The sequence below is a fragment of the Lissotriton vulgaris genome, chromosome 11 (genome assembly GCF_964263255.1).
Source record: "Lissotriton vulgaris chromosome 11, aLisVul1.2, whole genome shotgun sequence".
Classification (NCBI taxonomy): domain Eukaryota; kingdom Metazoa; phylum Chordata; class Amphibia; order Caudata; family Salamandridae; genus Lissotriton; species Lissotriton vulgaris.
Window position 1 is genome coordinate 1,110,089,775 of NC_141699.1, and position 14,716 is coordinate 1,110,104,490.

General features: G+C 44.7%; 1 protein-coding gene across 1 annotated transcript in view; it reads left to right on the forward strand.

Moving 5' to 3' along the window:
• The window catches only part of LOC147684257 (putative cation-transporting ATPase 13A4), a 301,484-nt gene that overhangs the window by 268,430 nt on the left and 18,338 nt on the right, over positions 1 to 14,716 (forward strand). The window contains exons 27-28 of the mRNA XM_086944654.1: positions 8,251 to 8,429; positions 9,515 to 9,603. Coding sequence (XP_086800780.1) covers positions 8,251 to 8,429; positions 9,515 to 9,603 — 268 coding nt within the window. The remainder of the gene's footprint in view (positions 1 to 8,250; positions 8,430 to 9,514; positions 9,604 to 14,716) is intronic.

Here is a 14,716-nt window from a genome sequence, read left to right on the forward strand (position 1 = left end):
TATAAATGTATTTATGTGTGTATGTATGTATGTATGTATGTATTTATATATGTATTTGTGTATGTATTTATGTATGTATGCCTATGTGTATGTGTATGTATGTGTGCATGTCTGTATATATGTGTGTATGTGTGTATGTATTCATGTATGTATGTACATATGTGTGTATGCATTCATGTATGTATGTATTCATTTATGCATGTATGTATTTTTTATGCATGTATGTGCGTATGTGTGTCTGTATTCATGTATGTATGCATGTATGTATGTATTCATGTATGTATGTATGTATGTATATATGTATTTATGTATATATGTATGTATGTACGTATGTGTATATGTATTCATGTATGTATGCACATAGGTGTGTATGTATTTATTTATGTATGTATTCATGCATGTATTTATGTATGTATGTATTTATGTATGTATGTATGTATGTATGTGAATGTATGTGTGCATATCTGTATGTATGTATGTATTTATGTATGTGTGTAAGTATTCATGTATTTATGTGGGTATGTATTCATGTATGTTTTTATGCATATATGTATGCATGCATGTATGTATTTATGTGTGCATGTCTGTATGTATGTATTTATGTATGCATGTATGTATGTATGTGTATGTATGTGTGCATGTCTGTAGGCATGTATGTATTTATGTATGTATGTATGTATGTACGAGTTTTCTGTAACTGCATAGACAACTCAACATACAGTAACTCGTGAAGTAACACCAACCGAATGGGCACACTCTGAGCTTTCGGTTGGCTCTCACTTTGCCACCATTACTAAAGTGTAATGTAATAGATGACAAAACAACAGTCACCTGCTACACAGCGCCTGGATACACACACAATGCGCTATAAAAAGACGGATAGCATAACATACTCAGGGTTTTAAGAGGGATGAAAAATCTGGGGGAAGGGGTCTCTCAAAGAGTAGTGGCCTGTGTAATTAAGGGCGTGGCTTAGCACACATACGCTAAAAAATCTGTGCTTATCATAGGGTGCCGCCCAACTGGTAAATTTGCTGCTTTTGTAATTGCATCCAAATAAATATTAGACTAAGTAATATTACACCTCCAGCAAGCCAGGACTATAGTCTTTGCCAATGTTCGTTAGTTGCATACGTAAAATAAGCAATAACTTTGGCTTTATTATATATAGCATTGACAATACTTTCCTTCTGAAATGGTGAGCCTGTGAAAGAACTAAAACGAAAATCTTTGAAGTTCCATCAAAGTCATTGAAGGCTGGTATGACAACCCTTGTGTTGGCATTTGTAAAGCCTTGGGCTTTGCGCCCACACACATTATGAAGGCTTGGCATGGACGCCCTAGTATGGTACCTAGAACTGGCCATGAGCTTGTGCCCTGATTGGCAGGGTCACTTGTGTTAGATGGGCGTGGGGTGGGTGCAGGGGCCAGCCCTCGTGGGAGAGGCAGGTAAAATACCAGACTGTGTCTACAGGACACAACAATCCTTTAAGATGTTATTAAAACAAAAACAAAGTCCAACCTGTAGGAAGAAATGATAAACAACTAAAAACAACTCAAGCCTCTCAGCTTAGAGAGATAGTCTGCAGACCAGCGGTGGACAGATGCAGCTGGGAATACTCGGGCATCACAACATGCACCCATAATTTAACCATGTTCGTCTGGACATGAACACGGTGCTGATGACGTCCAGAACCTTTGGCGTGATGTCAGTTGAGTCCTCCCATGTGATGTCAGGGGCGGCCTTAGGCATGTGCAAGCTGTGCACCTGCATAGAGCCACCAAACCCCAGGGGCCCCACGCCAATATATATCCTTAATATAATAATCCTCTGAGGATGGATACATATTTGCGTGGCGGCCCCTGGCAGGGATTTGGCGGCCTCCAGCTCTGTTCCACTTCCAAACACCCTGACCGCCCCTCTTCACTGGCCTCCACGCTACGCCCCTCTAGGACCCTCTCTTCTGGGGTCCCCTACCTACGCTCCCTGCCCAGGGCCTCCATGAGCCTAGAGCCGCCCCTGGTGATGTTGATCAGTCCAGCGCGCCCTCGCTGTGATACAGTTGGTGTTAACAGTTCACGCTCGGTGCATCAGGCGCGTCCGTGGAGTCCACTGTGAACGCCGGCGATAGTGTTGCTTGATCCACTGAAGACAGACTTGGTCTGCTGTGACCTGTTAAAGACTCTGTTACACGGCTTGGATACCTCCAGGAATCCAGTGGTGGGGCAAAGACAAGTCCATCTGTCATGCTTGGGGGGGGGCCCTTGGTTGAGTTGCCACAGGACTGCCTGCGGGCTGCACCGGGCGGCTGATGTGTGTGCACCTGGACAGCCCCAAGACCACCTTGGAACCACTGACGAGTCACTCGTGCAACGTCAGGGGTGGATGGGTCCTGGTCAGAACTTGCACTCGCTACCGGGATCAGGATGCAAGCTGTGTGCTCTAAGCAGCCGTTGACAGGTGGCTGGACGGTCACACTGTGAAGCGTAGGGCAGATACACGGTTCCCGCATGCCGGCAGCTTATGTTTGGTACTCCAGCTGAGTTGTCTCCCGTGACGTAACCGCACCCCGGTGGCTGGCTTGTGTTAGTAGGTGAACTCAGATAGTGGTAAGAATCCTCGTTCGTGTCCCCTTGTTATTTTCTCCAGCGCACCTGTAGTGGTCTGTTCCTCAGTGTGACAGGATTGTCACACTCCTTTCACTCTTCATCTCTTCTTTGCCGTGTGGCACCGGCCAACACGCTCTCCTTCTTACTGGCTGTGAGATATGGCGACAGGCCACGTGTTGCAAGCCTTCTCTGCACATGCTGCGAAGTGGTGACAGGCCACGTGTTGCATGCCTTCTCTGCACATGCTGCGAAGTGGTGACAGGCCACGTGTTGCATGCCTTCTCTGCACATGCTGCGAAGTGGTGACAGGCCACGTGTTGCATGCCTTCTCTGCACATGCTGCGAAGTGGTGACAGGCCACGTGTTGCATGCCTTCTCTGCACATGCTGCGAAGTGGTGACAGGCCACGTGTTGCAAGCCTTCTCTGCACATGCTGCGAAGTGGTGAGAGGCCACGTGTTGTCTGTTCTTCCCACGGGGACCTCCTTCCAGCTCCATCGTGTTTTGTTAAACTGCGTATCTTCTCCTGTCACAGACCACTCGCAGGTGAGGTCCTGTCTGTTAGACTGGGTGTCTTGTCAGGTGCAGCAGCTATTTTGTGGACGGCTGTGTAGGTAGGTGATGAATCGGGTCTGCAACCTCTTCCATACCTTTCTTTTCCTTGACAAGCTATGCCGGGTGCAACTCAGATTTGCTGTGGGAGGTGGGGGTCTCCTTTCTTTTATAGTGGTGGCAGAATGCCACTAGGGGATGTGCGACTCTCTCTGTGCCTGTAATGGGCCGATGCATGACACAGTCTTAAGGCAGTATTGGAGGCACTCCCTGAATATTCTGTGGCCCACTGTGGGCAGTGCTAGTGCAGTTATGGTGTAGATGCTGTCCTTCCTGCATTCGGGCCACACGGGCCCCTCCTCTGGGATCTCTTTGGTACTTTGCATCGTTGATGGCAGGTAACCTCCCTACCCCCTACTCTTCACCCCAGGGTGCAGTGCTTGCGCCTCGAGGCTGCACCATCGCGGTGCTCGATCCTGTCCAGGTTTGTGCATTCTTGGCAGGGTTGTTCACTCCGTGTGATGTGCTCAATGCTGGGCCAACGGTGGCCATTCTGTGTCGCAGGCGGTCAGCTGGTGTGGCCTCCTCCTGTCCAGCATTGCTTTACCTCCTCAGAGAGGTCTCTCTCTCCTGGACTGCTGTCCGTGCAGTCAGGTTCTCTGGTGCGGCCATCTGCGCACTCTCGGTCCTTGTTAATAGGCGCCCTCTTTTGGGGCTATGAATTCCCTTTCTTCTGGCTTGTGGTGGTGTCCGTTGACCACTGCGGGCATGCGGCGCATTTTCCTCATTTGCGGTGGTGACACACTGCCAAAAGGGATTGCGCGCACATGATGACAGGGTGTGTGTGGTGCAGTTCACACCCACAGATCCTGCGTAGAATATATGACTGCAGAGGTGCTCCCTTCATGTACTCTTTGTGCATCGCTCTCTACAGGGGTTCTTTGTCTCTCTTCTTCAAACCTTGGCAGCCCACCAGGTGAGTGTGGCACTCTCTCTGGACAGTCTCTTACTGAGGTGCCTCTATATAAATATATTTTTTTTACGAAAGATGGGGGTTGGGCCTAGAAATGGTCAGGAAGGGGCCTTTACAACTTTTTTTTAAACAAACAAGCTCCTAACGGCTGACTTAATGAGGCTGTTTATTGAATAAACAGACTAAGACCATTTTCTGATTCAATTGTTCTGAAGTATTTTATTTACTTCGATTTATGTCTTTTTTTGCATATTCGAACATTATTGAAACACGTCTTTCAAAAAGACAGACTGCTACAACATTTAACATATATGTACAGTGCTCGACGTTTAATTAAACATAACATACATCATAGATGTGGTGCGGGCCTCTGTGCAGTGATGGGGGTCGCCCCTACTGCCCTTGATGAGCTTCGGTTAAATGTTGGGGTGCGGGCATCTCTCAGTGCCGGATAATGCCAGTGGCAGCTGCTTTGTGCCCGGGTTATTGCTGGGCTTCGCCTCACCGTGGGGGAGTCCCGACATATTCCATTCTCTGCGCCAATCTCTCCATATCGCACTGTCCAGTCCGTCAGCTGCTGAAAGATGGAATCCAAGCTGAGACGGCTTCCAGATCAGGGACCCGGCCAGGCACGTGGTACAAGGACCCCGCCTTGCTACAGGCCCCCGCTGGTCGGCCCTCCCTCAACAGCCGCTGCTCCTGACGGGTTCCTGTGGATTGGAGCTACGACCAAGTTGCCACCACGGTACCCCGCCTGACTTTGGGCTACCATCATTTCTCCAAGCCTGTTGCACCTTCGTTCAGTAGTCTGGTCCTGATGATGATCCTAAATCTTTAGGATCGAAACACCGCCCACATACCAGCGCAACTACCGGCGCCCTTCACCTTGGTTCACCAAAATGCAGAAATCTGCAAAATTCATGTAAATAATTACCTGTGAACCAGTAGTTTCTTTGTATATATTTGTCACTTTTTCACTCTACGCCGTCGCTGTTTTCACTTGTCACCTGCGCCGTCCACTTTTGAGTGTCGCAAGCACTTGTGTGCACAAAGTCTTTCGGGTTACTTACGTATTCATTGCTTAGAGCGCTGCTACAACTGTTCCCAATGTTTCCGTTCCCTTCCCTTTTCTTACTTGTCCTGCAAATGTCTTGTATTCATTCAGATACACAATGCCTTGGGCACATTCAAACAAACTATGAGTCTCCCTACCTTCCTTTCTTGCAATGTTTTATGCGTGCCTTATTACCAGTCTTTTCAATAATACCGGTTGAGATATTGTTGATTGTTTATACTCCCTCACCCAGATCTCAACCAGGTCTATGGGTTTACTCCTGTTGTTTATACCTATTTTGTTGAAATTATGCATCGTAATTTACACTCAAGTATAACTGCACAGCATAACCTGGAGGAAAATTCCTTTTCAGATGAAGATCTAAAAAATCATCTAGATGCAAAGAAATTGACCTATGTTCCAACTCCATGAAGTAACTGAAGTGGGCAGGTCCAAAAGACGTTTTTGCAGAGCCCAGGCAACTTATCAGTGTGCTGCGCCACCTAGTGGTGACTGACTGGACCAGCCTGATCACAAATGTAAATTCAAAGCAGACTAAGGGGCATATTCACAAGGGAAGTGGAGGAGTGAGGCGTTAGCCTTTCTGGCTTAACACCTCACTCCACCCCTTCAGAAACGCAGGGCTGCACCATATTTACAAAAATATGGTGCAGTGTTGCATTTCCCTCTGCGCTGGCGCTAAATTTAGCTGCCTAGTGCCGACGCAGGCGCCCTCCCATCATGGTCCAAGGGCGTCTGCGTGCAGGGGAAGATTGCCCCCCTCTCCTGCACATAAACAATCTTTAAGTGCTGTTTTGTAACTCCTATGGGTGCTGCAGCATTCATAGAAGTTACAAAACAGCATTGTTTACAAAGGATTGTTTATGTGCAGGAAGGGGGACCTCCCTGCACATAAACTTTCATTGGCTTTTGCTGTTTCCATGTGTGCTGCACAACGCAGCACACATGGAAACAGCAAAAACAAGGAGAAATGAAACATTTTTTCCCTGGTCTTAATTCGGGCACTGCCTCCTATTCACGCCACCCTCGTAAATAGGAGTCAGCGTCAGAATCAATGGGTGTTGCGGTGGAACTCCCACAGCAACGCCCATTGCCCTCCCCTTTCACACTAAGCATAGCGTGAAAGGGGCCCTATTTAGGAGGCAGTGCGGCTTAACGCCAGCTTGTAAATAAGGCAAAGCCCCTATCGCCACAGTAGGATTGTAAAAAGTGACGTTCCTGTGGTGATAGGGGCTTGTAAATATGCCCCTAAGCCTTCTTTTGTAATATGTAAATATATACAGCAGTGAGAGTCTTCGCTTTTAGGCGGTAGGTCTGATTGTTTATTATATTCGGTTATGATAAAGGCGGTAGGTCTGATTGTTTATTATATACAGTTATGATAAAGGTGGTAGGTCTGATTGTTTATTACATACAGTTATGATAAAGGTGGTAGGTCTGATTGTTTATTGAATAAGGTTATGGTAAAGGGTGTAGGTCTGACATATTTATTGTAAAAAACATATGCTAACGTCAATAGACATATATTTGTAGATTGGTATTTCTCTGTTTTTGAGCCTACAGATAGGTATTACCTTACACAAATTACCTTTGTGGGCGAGATTGTAGTGTTGCTTACCGCCTCTGACAATCCTAGGGAGGAAGATTTGCACTGTAATACTTCTTGCCAATCTCTTTTTATAGATATCTTCCAGGATCTTGTAATCAAAACAAATGATTAAATAATACATACAACCATATATAAAGATATATATCCATATAAATCCAGAGAGGGCCTTTGGGTTGACTCTGTTCTACTGCTGGCCTGTCATAGTGTCCTTTGCACTCTGCTTCCACCCATTGGCAGGGAACCTCTGGGGGAGTGACTCAGTCTGCATCAGTCATTGGCTCTTTTGCCCAGTGAATGAAGGGATTCCTGATCACGTGTGTACATCCACCTGAAAATATGTGCACTTCAGCATCAGGGCTGGCAGGCCAGTCCTTTTCGTTTTTAATTTTCTCCTTCATTTCTTTGATTATTGTCTTTTTATTTTTTTGCTTCTTAAGAGGATACTAGAGCTCTTTAGGTAATGCTAACAGGTTACTTGCTTACTACTCATTTCCTCTGTAGTTTGCTGCATTCCACGTAGGCTCTTCCTCTAAACAGGATATCATTATGCTACGGTGTTGTCCATGGTGCATTCTTGTTTTACCATTCCAATATGGCCGACGTGTTGGTTCCAAATGTGCAGGCCGTGCTTGAAATTAAGAGAAAATCTAGACTATTTACAGTAGGTTTGCAAGGCGGACACCCTCCACTGTGTTTAGTTTTGTTATTGCAAACATATGCTCTCTGTGTTTAAAAGGCAGCATGTTTTTTTATTGTACTTTATTTCTTTTAGGTAATCTGGATTATGTTATTGAGTTTGTGTGGTTGTGTCAGGGTGGAAGGATGTGTCAGTAGATGGATAAATGGATGCTTGAGTGTACAGATGAGAGACAAAGTGCGTGTATGGAGACTTATTAAGTGTCTGCACTCATCAGTGGCACAGAGTGGAATTCCTATACCAGACCTATTGGCATTGTCAGTCATTGTTCACTTTGTTCTCCATCTGAAAATGCTCTCACCCTCATTTGCATTTGCAAGACAGGAAGTACAGGTAAAGTCCGGTGCTATCTAAAGTGAACCTTTCTGGCTGTTCCCAAGAATTGCAAAGGCAACCTTCCTAATAATCACATTGGAAAGTCTTGCTCCCTACCCTGGACAACACTTATGAGTCTGGAAAAACCTGAACACTGGCATAGTTTCTGCTTCAGTAATTGCAACCTGAACAAACAAAAAACACAAATAGGGCTTCTTTGAAAAAGGCAATTTCTACCCTATAACATGTAGACCCAATAAGAGGCACACTGCTGAGATGTCCAGGTTGTTTTAAATAATGTTTATGTTTAAACTATCATCAACTAAGGGAATTTTATGGAAACATTACAATGTCTGCACTGAATTTGATTGTATATGTTTTCTTTGGGAAAAAAGTACTAAAACACTGTTTTTTTTGCAGTGCTTGCATCTCTGAAAATGGAAACATGTCCACTTTACAAAATGGCACTCAGAGGGAGGCGTCCGAGGGACAAAGCTTTGAAACGACGAGTTTATGGGTGATTACGAGTTTCCTCTACATCACAGCCGCGTTTGTTGTCTCCAAGGGGAAGCCCTTCAGGAAGCCCCTGTACACAAACTGTGAGTATGTTGTCTATAGTATTTCAACCAAGTTTTATTTAATCATTACTTAGATGGAGCACATCCATGTACAAAGGTTCAAATCTAAAATAACACATGAATCATAAAGTGCAGAAGTCAAACAGCTGAGGGGCTTGTTCATGAGAGGGCTGCATCCCTTTTGCACCACGCAACATGGTACACGTGAGAAACTAACTTCAAAGTTAGATATGTAAAGTCACGCAAAGTCACTCTGCGCGGCTCTGAGTGGCTTCAAAAATATGGAGTAATGCAAGGCAGTTCAATTTGCTGCGGTCCATTACTGTGCCCTGGAAAGGCATTCCGTTATTGTTCCGTGGGTGTTCCGTGGGTGTTCCGTGGGTGTTCCGTGGGTGTTCCGTGGGTGTTCCATGGGTGTTCCGTGGGTGTTCCGTGGGTGTTCCATGGGTTTCCGTGGGTGTTCCGTGGGTGCTCCTGTGCAACTCCAATGGATTTTGGCGCACTCCAAGATATACAAGACCTTGTGGGAACACCCAGGCAATACCCATTGATTTCCTCTCTGGCGCAGAGGAAGGCAACGCAGCGCTTTGCGCTGAGTTGCATTACTCCATATATGTGAAGTCACTCGGAGCCATCCAAAGTGGTTTTTTTTCTGTGGCCTCTTAAATATGATTTCATGGTTTGCACCTCCATTGTCTCACAACAAGTGACACAAAGGCAGTCACAGGGCTCATACAGATTCCCTTTAGTACATTATATGGAGCCACTGTGATGGGAGATCTTTCACTGTACATTGATGACTGCTGGACCAGTGCCAACTGGAGTGCTGTTGGTATGGTGGCTCACCCACCTTTACTTAAGAACAATACTCGTGTCATTGTTAAGGCAAATGTGCGAAGGCCAATTTTTTTATTTAAACATCAACAATCGACACATGGTCTAATCTAAATTTCTAATGCCACCCCATTAACATGTTGGTTTGTCAGAGTTCAGTACATAATGGCATTATTTTGGTGGTGAGAACTTTACTGGACAATACAGGTTAACAGCAAATGTGCAATAGAAGCCCCCAGGTCTTCATCCTTCATGCATTCTTTCTGTTTCAGATGTGCATTCGTTTTTGATGGTCGCACAGATTTCAGTCTTCCTCTTTCTGACATTTACCAACAATGAGAGCATTCAAACTAAACTGGAGGTAAGAGAGGGTCTTTAAGTTATATATTTATATACTTATATTTACACACATATCTAAGTATACGAAAATATAGGTACATTTACATATATATATATATATATATATATATATATATATATATATATATATATATATATATATATATATATATACACACACATACAAACACACGCACACAACAAGCAGTGAGACTCCATTGTGGCTTCTACGTATGGGAATGGAGATCCCATAACATTAATCCAACACAGGAGAAATGCAGACGTCCAATTTTGGAGTAAATCCATGCATTTATTTTCTCCTTGAATGTGGCACCGTCCCATGTCCTTATGCGTTTCGGCTGTGAGGCCTTGATCACAGGTGAGTAAAATTCCAATCACTAGGTTGTGCTTCTATCCATGCACCCACAAAGTTAGTGTCTCAATCCTTCAGATCCCAAAATGCAGCTGTATTGCTTTCAAATATGTAGTTTCCATGGTAAAAGGAAGTAAGAGCCACCTATCCAACAGTCGTTTTATTTCACCTTGCATTTTTTTATAATTGAACTTAAATAATTGTTGGTATTGAGCAGAGGCATAAATCCCTAAATATCGTATGGTGTCGGGTTTTGTTGCTTGTATCCTAAGATTGGCTGAGAGAAAATTTGTGTCAGTATTCAGAATTAGAATTTCAGTTTTATTTTGATTCATTTTATAGCCCCCAATTAACTCAAATTCATTAAATTCCCTCATAGCCAACTCCAAGTTCTGGCTATTGGGTTTCAAGTATATAACATTGTCATCCGCAAATAGCTGTAGCTTGGCCATACCCAAGAGTGGGGCATTAATTGCATTGTTTTCATGTATAAGGATGGCCAATGGTTCGATAAAGAACGTAAACTATAAAGGGGAAAGCGGACACCCCTGTCAGTTTAGTTAGTTTAGTTAGTTAGTTAGTTTTTTTATTTTTGTTACGGTACTCTTACGAGGACCACAAATAAAATATACATTTATACATTCCATATTAATACATTTTCAATGAGATTTTCAAAACTTAAAAATTCTGTAACAAACGAATTCATTAGGGGGGTGTGGGAGCGCAGGTCGGATAAACAGGCGTGGAGGCAAAAGATAGTTTCGAATTGGTTGTTTATTAATAACAGATGGATGGGTAAAGGTTCGTGAATCAACGTGAATGTCCTCGTCCGTTTCTTCCGCTGGTAGAGGGGCGATGTTATAGATGTTTCCCGGCTCCTCGTCTTCGGAGTCTTCAGGGTTTTCCCGGAGGCTCATAAAAGAAGCGGAAAAAGAAAGGGGCCGTCAGACTACTTGTTCTATATAGTTAGTTTAGCAGGATACCGTCACCACACCACGTGTCCTGTCTCTAGTACTTTCCGTGTAGAATTAAACAAACAGGTCCAAGTATCAAGAAAAACGAAACAAGGTTTAAACTAGGCTACGGTTGAACAGAACTGAGGCATAGCGTTCATATTGTCCCTTCAAGAAAACAACCATGTACCCTCGGTCACCACAGCCTATTGGGATGCGTAACCGTCAACAATCACAGAAATGAGTAGTGTGAGTTGATACCTTTCTCAGTGTCAACTCCCGGTTCAACAAATTACACGACACTTCTACGTTTCACCAAGAAATTACCACGTTATGTCAGGATAACTGAATAGGTATTTGCTAAGTCAAAGAATCAGTTTAACATCACTGTTTTCACACTCTACCCTCAGTCCCTTGTAACACCCCACTCACCGGCCCTGCCGTAACTCTCCAGAGTCACAGCCGCTCTCCAGCATCCTCCGGGGGACTCCACCAGTCCTCACACCAAGGTTCGTCTGCTTCCTCTTCAGCGACGTCGTCGTTCCGGAGTCTTGATCCGCTGGCTCGGTTCCATTGAAAAGGGTCCGTCTTTTCCACTGGCGTCTCCTCTCCTGGCGTCTCCTCCGCTGGCGTTTCTTCGGCTGGCGTCTCCTCCGCGGTTTTCCTCTTCCAACCCAACGCGCCTTCGTCCCGGTAAACTCGCCTTTTCATTGGTTCACTAGGTGCACCTCCGGGGTCAAGCCCAACCTCTTCCGGGTCCTGACTATCGTTGGCTCTCTGTAGGAATACGGAAAGACGGCATGGAGTTTCAGATTTGGGAGTGTCCGATAAGTCCGTGGACGAATTAGGAGACGTAATTGCCCATGGAGCTACAGCGGTGAGTTCTTCCTCACATCCCCTTTCCCTTGCTGTCCTACTACTTGGGGACAATTCCTGAGGGAAACGAGACAAAAAGTCTGCATTGCCTTGATCCCGGCCTTTCCTGTGTTTGGTGCAAAACCTAAAAGGTTGAAGAGCCAGAAACCATCTGAGTACTCTCTCATTATGTCCCTTGTTCCTAGCCAACCATTCCAATGGTGCGTGGTCTGTGAACAGGGTGAACTCCCTACCTTCCAAATAGTATCTCAGCGACTCTATGGCCCACTTAATCGCCAAGGCTTCTTTCTCTATGGTGGCATAATTTTGTTCTCTCGGAAACAATTTACGACTTATGTATAAGATGGGTTTTTCGCCTTGTGGGGTATCTTGCGATAAGACTGCTCCTATACCTAAGTCAGAAGCATCCGTCTGTAGGATAAAAGGGAGGGAATAGTTCGGACTGATTAACACAGTTTCTGAGGTCAAAGTGTTTTTCAGAGACTCAAACGCTTGTCTAATCTCAAGAGAGGGATGTCGGAGAATTTCCTCAGTCTTACAATTTTTTTGTAACAAGTTGGTCAAAGGGGCTGCCCTCTGTGAAAACTGAGGAATGAATCGCCGATAGTATCCCAACAGTCCCAGAAAGGCTCTTAAGTCTTTCTTGGTCTGAGGTAAAGGTACTTGAGAAATCGCTGTGAGTTTGGAAGTTTGGGGTCTGATTACTCCCTCACCTAACAAGTATCCTAAATATCTTACTGTTTGGGATGCAAGATGGCTTTTTGCAGGATTGATCCGTAACCCACATTTTCCGAGAGACTGAACTACATTACAAAGATGAGTCAAATGTTGTTCCCATGTGTCACTGTAGATGATTATATCATCTATATAAGCGCCAGCATACTGTTCATGGGGTCGCAGTATTACATTCATGGCCCTCTGGAAAGTAGCTGGTGCTCCATGTAAACCAAAGGGTAGAACTTTGAACTGATACAACCCATCGGGTGTAGAAAAAGCCGTTTTCTCACGGTCTTCTCTGCGAAGTGGAATTTGCCAGTATCCCTTACAAAGGTCAAGAGTACTGATATATTTTGCTTGACCGATTCTTTCCACCATCTCGTCGACTCTTGGTAAGGGATAAGTATCGAACTCTGATATTTTGTTCACCTCTCTAAAGTCAATACAAAAGCGTACTGACCCATCAGGTTTGGGCACGAGGACTATGGGTGAATTCCATTCACTCATGGATGGTTCGATAATGTCCATTTGGAGCATTTTCTGTATTTCCTCCCTTATAGTCTGTCTACGGGCTTCAGGAATTCTATAAGGTCGTAACCGAACCCGTTTCCCAGGCGGCGTTCTTATTGCATGTTCTATAAAGCCTGTCCTACCCGGGGTGGTGGAAAATGTCTCCTGTAACGGTTGTAATACCTGTGTCAACTTCTCTCGTAACATCATATTCAACTCTGGATCTATGCACTGATCAAAGGAAGTGGTTTCTGTTTCTGCTAGGTTCACCATATCAGGTAGAGGCCCTTCCCATTTTTTCAATAAATTGATATGATACACTTGGGTCACATGTCGAATGGAGTCTAGCTCAATGCGATAGGTTACTGGGGTTACTTTCTCTATTACCAGATAGGGTCCCTGCCACTGCCCCAATAATTTGTGGTCAGAGGACGACATCATCAATAATACAGGATCTCCTACCTGGAGAGACCTTGCTTTAGCACCTTTATCGTATTGGCGTTTTTGTGCTGTTTGCGCCTCCTCCAAATTGTTTCTAACAATGGACCTTATCTGACTCAAATGAGTTCGGAGATTTGACACATATTCAGTGATGGGTTTCGAATTGTGTGGTTCGGTCTCCCACCTCTCCTGTGCCATCTCGAGTAGGGTTCTGGGTTTGTGGCCATACAATAACTCAAAGGGAGAATATCCCGTACTTTTCTGCTCTTTACAACGAATGGCAAATAAAGCCAAAGGCAACATATCCTCCCACCTTCTAGTTTCTAAGGCTAAGAGTTTTTTCAAAGTCGTTTTGATAGTGGAGTTATATCTTTCAACCAGGCCATCCGTTTGGGGATGATAGGCTGATGTACGTATCTGCTTGATTCCTAGCTGCGAACACACCTCTTTCATAAGACGGGATACAAACGGGGTTCCCTGGTCTGTTATGACTTCTTTTGGAAATCCTACTCGTGAAAAGACATTGATCATGGCCTTCGCCACATTCGTGGTATCGGGCTTCCGCAGGGGTAAAGCCTCGGGAAACCGAGTGGCATAATCTACGATCACTAGGACATAACGACACCCACTACGTGAGGGTAACAAAGGGCCTATGATGTCCATACCAACTCTACAGAAAGGTTCGCTAATTATGGGGCGAGGCTGTAAGGGGACTCTGGGTGGGTGGTATCTGCTGTTACGCTGGCAAATGGGACATTCTTTACAATACCGTTTCACTTGCTGATATATCCCAGGCCAATAAAACAACTCTAGGATCTGTTTTTCCGTTTTCTCAGCCCCAAAATGTCCTCCAAGTAGATGGCTATGAGCCAAATATAATACTTTTTCTCTAAATGGCTCAGGAACTAGTAGTTGAGCTTTTTGTGTTGGATTTCCTTTTCTATATAACAAACCCTGTTTCTTGAAAAAATAAGGACATACATGTTGGGGATCCTCATCATTGAGTGCTTGATTCCATGCTCCCTGCAATGCCGGATCTTCCTGTTGAGCTGCATGGAAACTCCTATCTGTTTCCCAGGGATTTTCGTCCACAGTGATAGGTAGGGCTACAGGATTTTTGTTTTTCTCAGCCCGTCTTTGCCTTTTGCTTTTTCGTATTTTCGCTTCCGGCCATTCTTTCTCTTCGTCTTGCGAAAACGGGGCAGTTGATAACCACTCCTCTTCTTGAGAGGACTTATCCTGCAACAATTGATCTAACTTGGGAT